This window comes from Danio aesculapii, chromosome 17, assembly GCF_903798145.1.
Source record: "Danio aesculapii chromosome 17, fDanAes4.1, whole genome shotgun sequence".
In the NCBI taxonomy this organism is placed as follows: domain Eukaryota; kingdom Metazoa; phylum Chordata; class Actinopteri; order Cypriniformes; family Danionidae; genus Danio; species Danio aesculapii.
This window is the reverse complement of record NC_079451.1, coordinates 31,215,722-31,231,811: the sequence shown is the minus strand read 5'-3', so window position 1 is coordinate 31,231,811 and position 16,090 is coordinate 31,215,722. Positions and strand designations below refer to the sequence as shown.

The 16,090-nt window shown below is 35.3% G+C and overlaps 1 protein-coding gene across 1 annotated transcript in view; it reads right to left on the bottom strand.

Annotated features, from left to right (window-relative positions):
* The window catches only part of atp6v1ba (ATPase, H+ transporting, lysosomal, V1 subunit B, member a), a 47,933-nt gene that overhangs the window by 11,346 nt on the left and 20,497 nt on the right, over positions 1–16,090 (bottom strand). Inside the window, exons 4-9 of the mRNA XM_056477108.1 lie at positions 15,883–15,976; positions 15,730–15,807; positions 14,825–14,964; positions 6,934–7,035; positions 5,423–5,520; positions 4,969–5,092 (exon numbers count right to left, since the gene is read on the bottom strand). Of these exons, the coding sequence (XP_056333083.1) occupies positions 4,969–5,092; positions 5,423–5,520; positions 6,934–7,035; positions 14,825–14,964; positions 15,730–15,807; positions 15,883–15,976 (636 nt within the window). The remainder of the gene's footprint in view (positions 1–4,968; positions 5,093–5,422; positions 5,521–6,933; positions 7,036–14,824; positions 14,965–15,729; positions 15,808–15,882; positions 15,977–16,090) is intronic.

Sequence of the window (16,090 nt, the reverse complement as noted above, 5' to 3'; positions counted from 1 at the left end):
TCTCATGGTCTCCTATGAAGAACAATGAGCACAAACGGTAACATCTGTTCTGCACCAAACGATCAATGACAGCCATTTCAAGCCGCCATTAAATGACATTAATGTTTTCCGCAATCTACATCTGCACACCAAGGCACTTCCTTGAGCGGAAATAAAATACACTCAGATCTTCTCCCAAGGTTAAAACGAGCGCAGACACTGCTCTACGGCTCACCTTTACCAGGCTGAATGGGAGAGGGAGTTAAATGTTAACGCTCGCGGCTCTCTTTAGAAACGGCAGAAGCCAAAGCAGAAGCGCACAGATAAGGCTGAATGAATCCCAAGGTTACAGTGGCACAAAAGCAAGAGTGAATGGTCCTTTCACATGCACGCAAACTATTTAGAATGAGCATTATGCACTTGACACATTTAGATGTCAAAACGTGTTTGTGGCGCACACACACACAAGAAAAAATACATGCTAATCATTGACATGAAGATGGAAGAAAAGAGATGCTGCAACAACAACCAAAAAAACCTTCTTTAGAAGGCTGAGGAACACAGTGAGGAATGAAGCATTCACAAATCTTACTTTGAACTCATCCTCTGTTTGTCTATTAGAACGTCCCGCTGGAATGTTTGGAATGGTATACTATTGTTACTATTTTTCAGCGTTGTATGTACTGTGCTTAATATGCTTATTTTTGGTATTGTGAGAAGTGAGTTAATACATTTAGAATGGCACACTACTGCACATGTACTGTACACACACCATATCATACTGCCAATGCTATTTATGCCATTATATGTGCATAATGTGTCTAATTTTGTATTGATGAATCCATATAATAGATTTGAAGTGCCATACTAATAGAATTTTTCTGTTTTCATTACAGAAAGTAACGTGGAATGAAAGTAACAAATCGATTTTCTCGAAGCCCTGACACCAGTTGCTTTCTAAGCTATAACAGCTCATTCAGCATGCAACCCTTGATAGAGCTGCCAAATATCATGTGATTCTGGGACCGCGTCCTGCGGCTAGCTCCGAATTTCTGTTTTATATACATATATGAAGAAAATGGTCAGAGAGAGAGACCTATTCTGTATTAATAATATGGCCCAATAGTTTTGAATGTATAATAGATTTAGATGTATTTTTTCCTCATAAAGTGATATCTTATCATAATACCATATCTATTATCTTTTGTGCCTTTAGGTACACTGTCCACACAGTTATTAATTATATTCATCAATTGGCACGATATGTTTGTAATACCAAACTACAATACTACACATAACATATGAGGTGTTATTTATTCTTTAAATATGTAGTGATGTAATAGACTTTGATTATAATATACTACCACAACACTACTATTTTAGCCGTTAAGTATACTATCCATAATATATTCATTAAATAAATTAAATGACAGCTCCGCTTTCCCCCACAAGTCGAAAGACATGCGGTATAGGTGAATTGGGTGTACTAAAATTGTCCATAGTGTATGTGTGTGAATGAGTGAGTATGGATGTTTCCCAAAAAAATAACACATTTCTAAACTTAATAGTTTTAATAACTGTAATATTTCTATATATTTCTAATAACATCTATTTTTATATTTCTAATAACTGATTTATGTGATCTTCGCCATGATGACAGTACATCATATTTTGCTCGATATTTTTCAAAGCTTTCATGAAGGCTTAACTAGGTTAATTAGACTAACTAGGTAAGTTAGGAAAGTCATTGTATAACGATGGTTTGTTAGAATAAATATTTCACAGGAGGGCTAATAATTTTGACATCAACTGTATACTATAATCTTAAAATATGACATTCACTGTCATTTTACCCCACCAATTTTTTTGTTTTTGACATTCATATGGCTAGTCAAGTGGCTAATATAGGTTTGTAAGTCCATGCAAATCTATGAATCCTTTTATCTTTAGTACAAGTATGTATTCTGTATTTAACGTATATATCTTTATAATAGATTTACCAAAATGTGCAGTATACATTCAAAAAACCGTATAAAATGCAGCTTCTTAAACGCAACAAGCTTCATTTTTCTTACCCTTTCAGTCTGATGAATGAATCAAAAGCAGATTCAACCTTGATTTTTTTAAAAACTCTTCCTTCTTCACTCGTTAATTAAAACTAAGACTTAAAACGCTTTAAGCCATTGTGTAAAACATGTTCTCTCTCAGCAGTCTGATTCTTTAATTAATCAAGAAAAATATATCAAATGCTGAAGCAGATCTAACACCTGGTTCATTCATCACTATATAAGAAGGTCAACAAGCGTCGGACAGCTTTTCTAATAAAATAATAAGCATAATGTGCTCTAGTTTCACTATATATTTGCATACTTTTACACTGTGTACTTTGCGAGTATACATAATACAAGCAGTATTCCAATATGCTATTCAACAAAGCCGACGTTTTGGTTTTCATCTGGTTTTGCCTAAAACATGATTCTTACACTTTGGCAGATGGTGCTGAAACCTATTCATTTCAATTGGACACAGTGGCTCTTCAACATAAGCCACGCAAGAAACACGATACGAACTGTAACGCAGGCCAGTGCGCAAATACTGCTCCAAATGTCAAAAGGAGGATATGTTTTGGTTATATACGACTCTTTTCAATTCGTCATTGCTGTTTTCTGTGTGTTTACTAGATAGTTAGAAACGATGTATGTAAAGACAACCATTCATATTGCTAAAGTTGAGAGATGCAAAGGTATACATGCACAAGGTACACAATAATGTGATATGTGTTTGCCGTTCGTCGAGTCTAAGATGTGCATAGTAGAAATGATAGAAAGAAATAAAAAAAATGGTGACAAGACCAGAACGATGGGGCTTAGGATTATTTACATGACAAGGTCAATTGTGTATAAGAAGGCATAACATTTAAATGGCAAACAAAATGATGGATGGTGAAACGGCACTAGAAAAAAGCACCACCACAAAGCAGAGAATGTTTTGCAGCTTAATAGCTTCTAATAGAAACTCCTACTTGTTGCTTGAATGCTTTCATAGCTATAAAAATGTCAACATGGACTGTTTATATGAGGCACATGTACATTATGCTTCTGTAAAAGAGACCTTCAGCTACCTTTGTTCAAACTGCTGAATTCACTATTACAAGCTTTAATAAATTATTAAGAGACATACAGGGTTTAAAAATCTATTGTGAGTTCTTTAAGCTTGTCTGTTTCCCCAATATAAACGTACTGGCAAGCTAACATTTCTTTAGTTTAATTGGCTGTGGTCACTATGGTTCACAGAGACTGTAGAAGCATTCATCGGGATGTTACGTGCATGTTTCTTTCTGAAGACCTTTTCTGATGTGTAGTCTTTCATCCTTAGCTACTTTAATATAGTTTGACAATTATTCAAAATGTACAATAACTTACCAATTTAACTTTCAAACATGTAACTTTAAAATGTTAATGTATCCATGTGTTGGCAAAGCTGAATTGCTGGTTATCAATGTGAACATGATGTGCATGCTTTTGGGATTTTTAGATGAATACAGTACAAAAGGATAGTATTTACATAGGATTATTGTTTTTTTATCAATTTGAACATGTATTTATTTATTTTTAATGCTCTGGGTGTTGGATAAGAGGAGTTAAGAGTGCTGGTTTAAATTGCAAATGTAAAAACTCAATAAATAATAAATATAAAAAATAAATAAAATCAAGACTTTTAAAGTATAAAAGAGAGACTTATTCAAACTTATTCAGATTGATCTACTATGGTATTTGCATCTTTTGTAACTTATTTAAATGCATGACTATTAATTCTACAGTTTTGAATGAAATGCAAATGAAAACTTTATTCTCTTCAGTTCAAACCAACAAGCAATTGAGTCTAACTGCTCTCAGTCAAAAGTCATTAACATAATCTCAAGTCATTAACTAAATTCTATAGTTTAAATTAAGATTTCTTGAAAAGTTCTGTTATTAATTTATATTGACATTAGCTATGTTTCCGTCCACCTATTTTTATGTAAATTTTGGATTTGTACATAAAAATACGATTGATGGAAACACCATTTTGAAATTGCGCATAAAAACATACTGCATGCACATAATGGAGTAGGAAAAACTTTTTATTCAAGATACGCATTAACTAAGATAGAAACACTTTTACCGAACAAATTCCAGTATGCGCATTAAAAAAAGTCATGTGATTTTGTTATAAGAGATCATGTGATTATGATAATGTGTGTGAATGGACAAACCAGCAGGCTGAGCACATTGTAAAACAGCTGAAATGTTGGTTTGGTCATTCTAAAACACCTTAACCGTTTCAGTATTAGTGTTATTATATTATTAATTACCTCCAGAATCAAGAGCGTCTGTGCTCCGCGTTTGACGCCTTCAAATGCCACCACGCATTCGTTGCATGTCGGCATCGTCTTCAAAGACGCAAGTCATTTATTAAATAAAGAAAAGATTCAAGCAGCTTCTCCTACCACAGCAAATTACATTTTTACTGTTGATATTTGGTGCCAGTTAATCGGAAGTAACTATTTTGTTCTCTTTGACTCGTTGGGATGGAATTGTTGCTTTATTCGCACGTCTTTTATGCGATATTCCTGTTTTGCGCATAAATTTAATTTGCATCTTTGGATGGAAACATGACTAAACCTCTTTACCTTTGAAAAATGATCTTTAAGGTGCATTAAAGGAAGTTGAAATGCTCAATATGTAGTAATTTCTTTAGTAATATGACATTTTCCCGCCTTCTTTTGATTGACAGAACATAATCAGCCTTCATCATCAGCTATTATCAAACAATCAGCAAATAGCGGACAGCATGGAAAATTGCTTTTACATTATTGCATCTCTAATAAAAAAATAAATGGAAGTTAATTAAAATCCACTTTTCTCAAAAATCAGAGGCTCTTGTGTGGCCCTTGCTTCTGACATTCATTATGAGGAAATAATTTTATTGGCATGATATCGTTCTCACCTCTCTCAGAGCCTCCGCATAGGAGCTCATGTCCGTCAGGATGACCAACACGTGCTTCTCACACTGATAAGCCAGATACTCTGCTGTGGTCAGTGCCAGGCGTGGGGTGATGATGCGCTCAATGCTGAAAAGAAAAGATACATTCGGTATGTTACACAAAATGGGACAGTTCATCTGAAAATGAAAAATCTATCAACACTTTACTCATCCTCAAACCTGTCTGGGTTTGAACACAAAAGATATTTTTAAAGAAGAATGTTGGAAGCCACTTACTTCCATAGTATTTGCTGCTTCCATACTATAGAGTGGTTAATGGTTTACAACATTCTTCAAAATAACTTCTTTTTGAGTTCAATAGAAAAAAAGACATTTATAAAGGTTTGGAATCACTTTGAGGTTGAGTACATTTTTCTTTTAACATAAGACGATGAAGGTCATCTAAACAAAATCTCACGTAGGATCGTTGGCTAGGTTCAGAAACAAGCACACATTGTCCATGGAACCGTTCTCCTCAAAGTCTGACTTGAAGAAACGTGCTGTCTCCATGTTGACCTGTAATTCAAACACACAACCATGAGAAACTCTGAACAGACTAAGTTCTTAACTTCCCGTTTCCCCAGACTTTATTAAGTTGACAATGCCAGGTACTTTCTTGCTCATTGTTCAACCAAAATCTCCACTATTCAGTTCAAATGACCTCTTAAAGCATATTTCCTGCTGAAGGAAAACTCCTTTTGCCTTTAGAAAAGGTTTAGCATTTTAACAACCCTGCATGTGAAATCAAGATATAGAGTTACAGAGTGTCAAAAGCCAATGCATTAGCCATAAAGTCAGCACCAGGAGCCCAGCGGCAACAGGACACAAGGCTGGGTCAGTGACATTTCAAGCATGGGTTAATGGAAGCCCTTCACACTTGAATACACAGGTGAACCTGACACCTGACGCAGGTAATGCCTGTCTGAGAGGACAGACCGCAGCCACTCAGGTGACAATAACAAAGCTTTGCAGAGAAAGCAGACAGGTGAGGCCAGAAGGTTAAGGTGGTGCTGAAGAGCAGGATTAAGCCACCCATGAGGACCAACATTCATCCGCTCAAACAAAACAGACACAATTTTACATTTGGTCCACTGAGAGGATCATTTTACACAAGCATCCTGAGATTCGTACAAGCATTTGACTTGTGTATAGGGACCTATATGTACAGCACTATTTACTTTTGTGAAGAAGAAAAACACACATCTAGTAAGCAAAGCATTTGACTAAATTAAGAAAAGAAAAAGAAAAGAAAAAGAGAAAAGAAAAAGAGAAAGAAAAAGAGAAAGAGAAAAAAGAAGAAAAAAGAAAGAAAAAGGAAATGAAATAGAAAAAAAGAAAAAAGAAAAGAAAAAAGAAACAAAAAGAACAAGGAAAGAAAAGAAAAGAAAAGAAAAAAGGAAAGGAAAAGAAAAGAAAGGAAAGGAAAAAGACAAAGACAGAGAAATAGAAAAAAGGAAAAGAAAAAAAAGAAAAGAAAAAAGGAAAGAAAAGAAAAGAAAAGAGAAAAAAGGAAAGGAATGGAAAAGGAAGAGAGAGAAAAAGAAACAAAAAAGAAAAAGGAAAGAAAAAAAAGAGTAAAAAAGAAAAAGAAGAAAAGAAAGAAAGAAGAAAAAGAAGAAGAAAAAAGGAAAAAAAATTTGTCACTTTATTTTAAGGTAAAATTCTTGCTATTAACAAATCTATAACTATCTAAACATTTATTTAGCTGCACAATTTGCTGTTCGTTTTAGGTATTAGGTTGGATTGGGAATGTAGAATAAGATCATGCAGAATTTGTACCTTATAAGTACAAATAAAAAGCTAATATCTTAATAGCACGCAGGAAACACACCACTAGTTAATAGTGAGAATTAGTATTTAAACCAAAGTGTTAGCGAAAAATATTATTGGAAACTGCGTCACAAGTAAAGACTTTGAAAAATCACTCACTCCCATAGCAGCAAAGACAATGGCAAAGTTTTCTGAACTGTAGTCAGTCACATCTTTGGATTTCTGCACCAAACCAGCCTGACGACAGATCTGGGCTGCAATCTAAGGATCAAAGGAAACACAGAAGCAAAAAAGGGTTAAAGGTGTATCTTCATTAATGAAAAAATGTTTAAACAGACACATTGCATTTTAAAGTTTATCAAAATGATGGCAACTCTACAGAACAAGTTGCGTCACTATCCCTATTTGAATTTATTACCCATAAAAATATGTCCAATAATAACATATAATAAATAATAATCATAATAAATTAATAATAAACTTTATTTATAATGCTACTTTTTTAGACAATAAAAAAAGCTACAACAACGGAGAAATCAAACATGCAATAAAATACAAAAATTCAACACAGAAATATTATAAAATATAAACACATTTGGATGATCAGGAATCTAAAAATGCATTCTTAAAAAGATAAAGTTTAAAATCTTCTTAAAGCTAGCTAGTGTGGAAGCATTTCTTACAGAATAATATTGTTTCGATGTTTGTGTACTATAAAATTTTTAATCCTTTTTTAAATAAGTCCCAAAATTAAAATACAGTAAACACTTTAATAATTATTTACTTCAACATTTTAAAATGATATTTTTTCATGTAAAATACATCATATACATTTAATTCCTATGATAGCAAAGCTGAAGTTTCATACCAGAACAGCATTTATCCAGTGCTATGTGCAGTGTTACTAGGCAAGGCAAGTTTATTTATATAACACAATTCATACACAGTGGCAATTCAAAGTGCTTTACATAAACAGGAATACAAGAGACAAGTGTAAGAAAATAAATAAAAACAAATAATATAAAAACAGATCAAAATCTGTTCAAACAGCTTATAAAAGAATGAAAAAGAAAGGAAAGACATAATAGTGTGATCTGTTGTACGTAGCACAGTGCTCATTCAGTAAAAGCACAGCTAAACTGATGTGTTTTCAGTCTTGATTTGAATGTGTCTAATGTTGGAGTGCATCTGATCATTTCTGGAAGCTGATTTCAACAGCGGGGGGCGTAGTAGCTGAAGGTCGATTCACCCTGCTTTGACTGAACTCTTGGAATTTCTAATTTACTTGATCATAATGATCTGAGTGATTTGTTAGGTCTGTGTTACTACTAGTAGTACTACTTCTAGTAGCACTTTATATGCATGTTTTTGAAAAGAAGATAAATATTAATACAAGGGACATAATTCTTCTTCATTTAAACATAATTTTAACATATTACTTTAGCTGAATTGTGAGCATCATTACTCCAGTCTTGACATTTCCTTCAAAATAGATTGTTTTGAATAAAAAGTAATATTGTAGCAACCTTCTCAAATGTACAAAATCTTCTGTTTAAACTTATAATTTTGTTGGATACATTTTTTCAATTGAATTTACTAAAAAAAACAAAATAATGAAGCTTTATTAATAACTATACATGTTAAACACAAAGTATGTCTGAAAATAATCATCAAATTTAACATGAAACCTGTTTGTATAATGTACCAAGCGTGTGTGCCCGTATATATATTTGCAACAAAGAGATTAAGACTATAAGCATGAGGAATTTCACGCTTATCACTTAATGTAATAGTCCTGGACGTCTAATCCGGCCTGACCCATGACTGAACTCTGACCCTGAACACCTGTTCCTCTGAGGGGATAAAGCCGGCGGTGACCCCACGACTCCTGTTTAATGAAACGAGAAACTTTTATATCACAGCACAGCGCCTTCATTAGTGAGACACTGAAACCCACTTTACACTTGGGCTGCTGGAAGTTCACACCATTCAGCCTTGGCTTTTGATCATACGATTTCATAACTCAGCCATCACTAGAGCTTTATTCTTCAGTCTATATACCGACAACAGTACATTTTTCCCTGTATTTGAATGTGAAACTATTGACCTATTCATCTTGTTACCATGACAGAATTCAATCTTTGATGAATGTAGTTGATGATTCTCTCGTTTAGACTTGAAACAGGTTTCTTCAGGCTGAACCAGTAGTTGTTTATTTATTTATTGTTTTACGTTTAAAGGCTAAATTCATGGCAAATTCAAAGGTAATAACATTTACATATTCATAATTCAAAAGTAATTTCAGTTAATTGTGCACAACCATTTTCAAAAAAATGTAATAAATAAAATGTAAATTAATTAACCAATATTATAAATATTTTCTAGTTGATACAATAAAAATATAATATCAATATAAATTCTAATACTTTTCAAAGAGAATCCATTAATGTACTTTCCAAATAAGAGTATTGCCTAATATAATTTAAAGCAGAATATTCTAATAAAACATACATGAAGCAGTGCTTGTTAACTTGTAACTGTTAACTCTTGACGGTGTTAAACCCTGTTCCTTTAGTTAAGCTCAATTTCACATTCCAGCACAGAAGTCTCTATAGAACACTATACACAATTCAATTCAGTTAGATCCATAACTGTGCTTAAGGGTGTTAATGGTCACTTTCCAGTTGATGGTTTGGAGACCAGTCCATCTCTTTAGTGAAATGTAGAGAGAATCATCCACCAGTGCTACTAAATCACATTCGCTCAAGATAATAATTGTGCTTATGGCAAGGTGATGGATGGATCTTATCTGCCGACAGCAATGAAGTGATTTCAGGTTGCGAATACAGATTTTACATAGATATTATTCTTCCATAGCCAGAAGGTCTGGACTTTTTATTGATTAAAGGCTGGCATGTAAAGCAACCAATCACAGTTATTGGTTATTTGTGGGTTATGCAAAATGTAGTGGTTGTTTTGATTTACTGTTGCCCTGTCAGTTGAATCAGTCTAGTCATTCTATACTAACCTCTGGTATCAACAATGACTTTTCACCCACAGAACTGACACGGACAGAATATTTTTTTTTCAGACCATGTAAAGTCTCTGTAAACCCTAGAGTTGCATGAATATCCATGCAGTTCTCCACAATGAACGCCCAGCTTCTCTAGCCTCTGGCACCTAGACTGTAGCTCTGCATGAGAAGTTTGTGCCCAACTGAGCCTGGTTTCTCTGAGCCTGGTATCTCTCTAGCTTTTTTTTCCATTCACTTTTGTCAATTGGTGAAGTTTGTTCCTCGCAACTGTCGCCAATGGCTTGCTTGGTTTGGGACTTGTGGAGCTGCGCATCAAGGGATTTGCTCTTCAGTTTTTGTACTTCCAGCGGTGAAAATTAAACTAAACTGAACTAAACTGAACTTCAACTCTGAAAACTGGACTGACACAGTTTCAATTTACTAGAACTTCTATGTTAAGCTGCTTTGACACAACCTACCATGTAAAAGCGCTATAGAAATAAGCATGAATTGAACTGAAAATCCCAGTACCTTGCATTTCTGAAATGCCAGTCTGCTGGCACCAACAACCAAGCCAAATTCAAAATGGTCAGATGCTGGGTTTGAACTTGAGCAGATTTTCTTGATCACATATTCATTCCTAAATCCATTGAGTTGATGACATTTGATTTGCTGATTCGAAATTTGCATTACCAATCACTTCAACATTTGATCTAAATATCGAATAACAAAGATACAAGTTATGATTATAATTATATATGATAAGCTAAAGGTCAATGTATGACAACATATAACCTGTTTATAACTGATGAATTAAAAAAGGTCCATTCATTTCACTGAAAAGGTCAAATAATAAGGGTTTAATGGTACATAGATGTCACAGTTTGGTATGTACCGCAGTTTTGGGGTCACAGTTCAATATGGTTTTGGTACAACAGGAATAAGCAACAAATCACCAGTGCTTGTTTCTTCTGTTTACACAGAGAAGGTTTTTGTTGCTATCAGCTAACGCACCGAAAAGCTTCTTGTGAAATAATTGTAAAAAAAAATAAATAGAATGAAAAATAAAACGGGGAGATTTGGAGACACAAAAACAACAGAAAAACATTAGTTGTGCATTAAATTTAGGATTCAAAACTGAAATCTCATTCTTTCATTTTCTTTTTCGGCTTATTCTTTTTATTAATCTGGAGTTGCCACAGAGGAATGAACCACCAACTTATCCAGCATATGTTTTTTTGCAGCGGATGGCATTGCAGCTGCAACCCATCACTGGGAAACACCCATAAACACTCATTCACACTCATACACTATGGGCAATTTAGCTTACCCAATTCACCTATACCACATGTCTTTGGACTCGTGGGGGAAACCGGAGCAATTGGCGGAAACCCACGCAAACATGGGGAGAACATGCAAACTCCACACAGAAATGCCAACTGACACAGCTGAGGCTCGAACCAGTGACCTTCTTGCTGTGAGGCGATCGTGCTACTCACTGCGCCACCATAACCCCAACAAAACCGAAACTCTATTAATGAAAATGCTAGCTAAATTTACTATTAATGCAGTGGAAAACTCGTGTTCAGTCATTGCTCTAGTATGTGTCTATAAAGGGACACTGATTAGGTCATGTTCACATGAGTGTCTTATATTTCTATTGTTTTTCAATGTAAACATGCTTGACGGATGTGTGTGACATTATACACTCGTGTATTTAGCAGCGGCTAGCACACGAAAGCAGATATTTTTGACACTGTGCCAAGATCAAAGTCCGCTCCAAAGCAGTGGACCAATCAAAAAAACTCAGAGGCGGGGCAAAAAGAGGTTTACAGAAGCAAGTTGATATGAAAACGTCTTTATATGATGGCAACATGGCAGAACACCTCCTGAACATTCCATCTCGCATTTTCATTTGTGTGAATTGCCCCTCAGTTGTTGCACTGCTGTGGTCTTATCAGCGCAACTCCAGTGACTGGTACATCTAAACTAACTGTATTCATACAGTACATAATCCAAATCGTGATGATTTGGCATAAAAACATGTACAGTTACACCCCTAGCAAAAGTAGTAAGTTAATTAATAAATAATTAAAGAAACAAGCACACAAAATTTTGAATGGCCCTGAAAAATCTCTTGTGTATACTTTTTGAAAAGCCATCAAACCAGTGCAAACTATAAAGTCAAATGAAAAATAAAAATCCCTTAACTGAGTCAATGATTTCAGAATTATTCAGTCTTCCTCAAAGTTCAGAACTGATGAGACTTCAAAACCTTTTACTCTGCAGATAACCTCAGTATTTAAATGTCTAAGCCACTTGATTGAAGTTCGGCATTGTAAATTTAAAACTCTAAACAACATCCCAAGACGGCATCGAAACTAAGGGCAAAATGATGGCATTGAGGTTTAGAAAAGATGAGACCTTGAATTACTAAGAGCTACTTCACTAAACTACTTCATAAGAAATTAATTATAGTTTAGAGAGTCAACCAGACTGTAGGGACTAGCAAACTATCTATGATACAAAACAGTAGACATCATTGACCTTCCTACACTTCATACTCTTCCAACTCAATAGAAGGCAGCCTACTTATATCCTTAACAGCTCATGTCGTTGGTTGTTACGTTCAGTTTCCAGCCTGGGAGAAGATAAGTTTGGCAGCTGAGTCACAGTCATAGCTGGTGGGCATTACCAACTATAACAGCTGGTTTACTATCCGTTTATTGCCACAGAAATGACTGAAACACAAGAAACCTCCTTATAATAATGAATTGTGCTGTTGTACACTTAAAAAGACCTTGTAATCCCTCACTAAAAGCCCTGAAAAGTATGCGTTTTTCTATCCATTCAAGTGAGCTGGTGTCAAAGAAACTGACTGCGACCTCTGCCTCTCTTATTTGAAACTTTGAGGAACCAATTTAGAGTTCAAGAATCATTTGTAGTTCTCGTCATTCAGCAAGGACATCATACTTATCCAGGAACTAAACAAACCAGCTGATCTACAGCATGTACTAGATGTATTGATCATTACTAAGTGGTTGGTTTTGTTTGCTTACTCTAGAGCTCTCGAAATCATACCGGTTCTTCCCACATTCACAGGAGAGGAGAATGTGATGAAACGAACCCTGACCCACCTCGCTGTTTCCACAGAAACACCACAGGGTGAAATCAATTACAGATCCCTCTCAAATTAACGTTAATCACACAGCCTTGTCTCGCTCGCAAGCATAACACGGAAAAAGGCGCTGCCGCTGCTTCAGTCCTGCCACAATACATTTGATCACAACACTTCAAATGAGGGAATTTAAATAAATCCTTCTAGATTTAATTAAAATAAATGAAACACACCGGCAAACGGCACGGCCTGCATCGTATCATCTGTTCTTGAATTGGGTTCTGGATGAAGTCACATTCCTGCAGTGTTTTTTTTTTACAAATAATAAAACTAAGGTAAAGCTATTAGCTATTGTGTCGAAGCAAGAGTTAGGGCTGCATGATTAATCAAAAAAAGATCACGATCTCGATTAGACTCTACACACAATCTTAATTCTGCTTTTCTATGATTCAACCACTTATATTTTTAAGGTCAGGAGAGAAGCAAGGCAGTTGCACAAGTCTTCACACTGTTTTACTTACGTTGCTCAGAAACATGGACACCTCCAAATGGTGTCACATACTGTATTTATAAGGTATAATTCACCCAAAAATGTTATTTCTGTCTTTATGTAATTACATATTCTCTGCGAAATCACACATGAGCTGACACACTGTTGGTTTACTACCGAGAATGTCTACTTTAGTCAACAGAAGCTGCAGAGGCTGTGAATACAGGTAACAGGTCATAAAGTTCAGTTCAAATAACGTTCAGTTTGTTGCACAGAGCAATTGTTTGAGAGCCACGTGGGAAGTATGATTTTTCATGCATGTTTTTTCCTCAAAGTGACGGCAGCCATGACATGAGCGCACTCGGCAGTAAAAGGGCAACTGAAAGCACGCACATCGTTTAAATGATCAAATCGCATTTTAGAGTTATGATTACGACAAGCATTTGATATGTCTTTTTCTTTCATAGTGAATACAAAGAGTTGTGCATGAAAATAAATGTTAAATGGGTCTGAAAACTACTCTAGCCTATTTAATGTTGAATATAATGCAGGAGGGAATCTGATAATGACAAACGTTTTACATTTTACCAGTAAAAAAAAATGGTCTAATAATGTTGTCGATGGAAAATGACATGCATGTCTCAAACATAATATTTCAACTTTAGAATTAAGAATAATTGTATTCTGATGTTATCACTTTACTGTAAATTAACAACCAAGACATATTTAAAGTCTGTTCAAGTCCACAATTTCAAATCAATACAAAATTTTGCATTTTAACCAACAGTAGACCTGCACATAGGCCTAATATTATTAATATAGTAGTTTTACCTTGTTTGAGAGTAACAATAATAATACCCTACTCGTACTAACCTATATTTTACATCTACTGAATCATGAGAAAATCGTGACCTTGATTTAAAGCAAAAAGTGATTGTCATTTTAACCAGAATCATGCAGCCCTAGCAAGAGTTTTGCTGAAACACAGGTAATGTACTTTATCAGTTTAGCCATGTCAACTTGACTGACAAACATAAAGTAATATAATTCTCTGCCAGCCTTTTCAAATAGATAACACTTTCTGTATGTGATCCCAGTTAGTACCATTGCAAATCGAATTGTACCATATATAAATGTATAGCTCAACACTGTAAATTGTTAAATAATCATTGCATTTCTAAAGCTGTACTAATGGAGTAATGGCAAATGTGATGACATCTCTCTCTTCTGAGTGCTATAATCATAAGTCTCTTTGTATTTGTATGTCCCTAACGCAATATTATCCAACTATTATGACTTTTGCTTCTGAGAACCTTGGAAATGAGAAAAGGGTCCATCAAAGATACATAATGGGTGATAACAGCAAACATGAGCAAGAGCAAGAACTTTTGCTGTGTAATGTGCAATCAGTGCTGTTAGACAGACACACCTCATTGTGTGGCAGTCCAGCAGCACTAAAGATGGGGATCTTCTGGCCACGAGCGATACTGTTCATGCCATCAATAGCAGAGATGCCAGTCTGGATCATTTCCTCTGGGTAGATACGACACTGTGGGTTGATGGGCTGACCTAAAAACAGTCAAAGGGAGAACAGTGATGACTCACGAGCACGAAAACCTGCTCACATTAAAGGTACATCTTCCGTTTCTAAAGAAGGAAAAAGAGGACTAATGGAAGAAAGATTTTCTCAAGCTAAAACTATTCACATTGACCACTCAGGGCAAAAGTTAAAGGCTTCTATTGTACAGTAGGAAAATGTTTTCTCCATGCAGCATATAAGCACACTAAAAACTGTTTGGAGTGGTATGACCTTGAGGCCTGATCAACCGTTTATAACGTCCCGTCTTATCCATTGGTCTCATTCAAACGCTGCCCTGAATTGCTATTGTATACCTTTGATAGCTCAAAAGATCACCTTTGCCATTTCAGCTTAGCAGAGATCAGGGTCATAAGGTCAGTAAATGGCTTAAAAAGCACACAAAAACTCCCATTCAACCTCTCTAAATATTCAAATGCCAACAAAGAGACATTTTTAGCAGTTATGAACATATTCTAGCATGTTGGCCTTTCAATTACGCCTGAGACATACCCAATGAAAGCATCATAAAGTGTAAAACAACGACCGTTTAGGTTTGCTGGGGGAAGAATAACTGGTAATTAGTAAGATTTGCTGTTAAAAACAAATCCTAGTACAAACAGTAAAAATAGCGTAAAAAGATTGGCTTCACCCAAAATAGACCCAGCTAATGAGATCACAGTATTCCTCATTCATCTATACATCTCTCAAGAAGACACTTGCTCCTATATAAAGCTTAAAACAGGAAAGTTCCTTACCCATGATGTCCAAATAGTCCTCAGCCAGAACAATAGGACCCCTGTCAATGGGTTTACCCGACCCGTTGAAGACACGTCCTGAAATAAATGGACATACATGGTGATTATGAAGAATCACATAAGCATTAATCATAAGCATTGAGCATAAGTTACCAAGCATGTCTTCAGACACTGGTGTGCGCAGGATGTCACCGGTGAACTCACAGGCTGTCTTCTTGGCATCAATACCTGAGGTTCCTTCAAACACCTGATGGACACAAAATGGCAATATTTTTACTTATGAATAGGCCCACACGAAATCTGTGCACGCAGAATTCCTCAGCTTTTTAGTCCATCGAGTCTATTTATTTTCTTGTGTAAA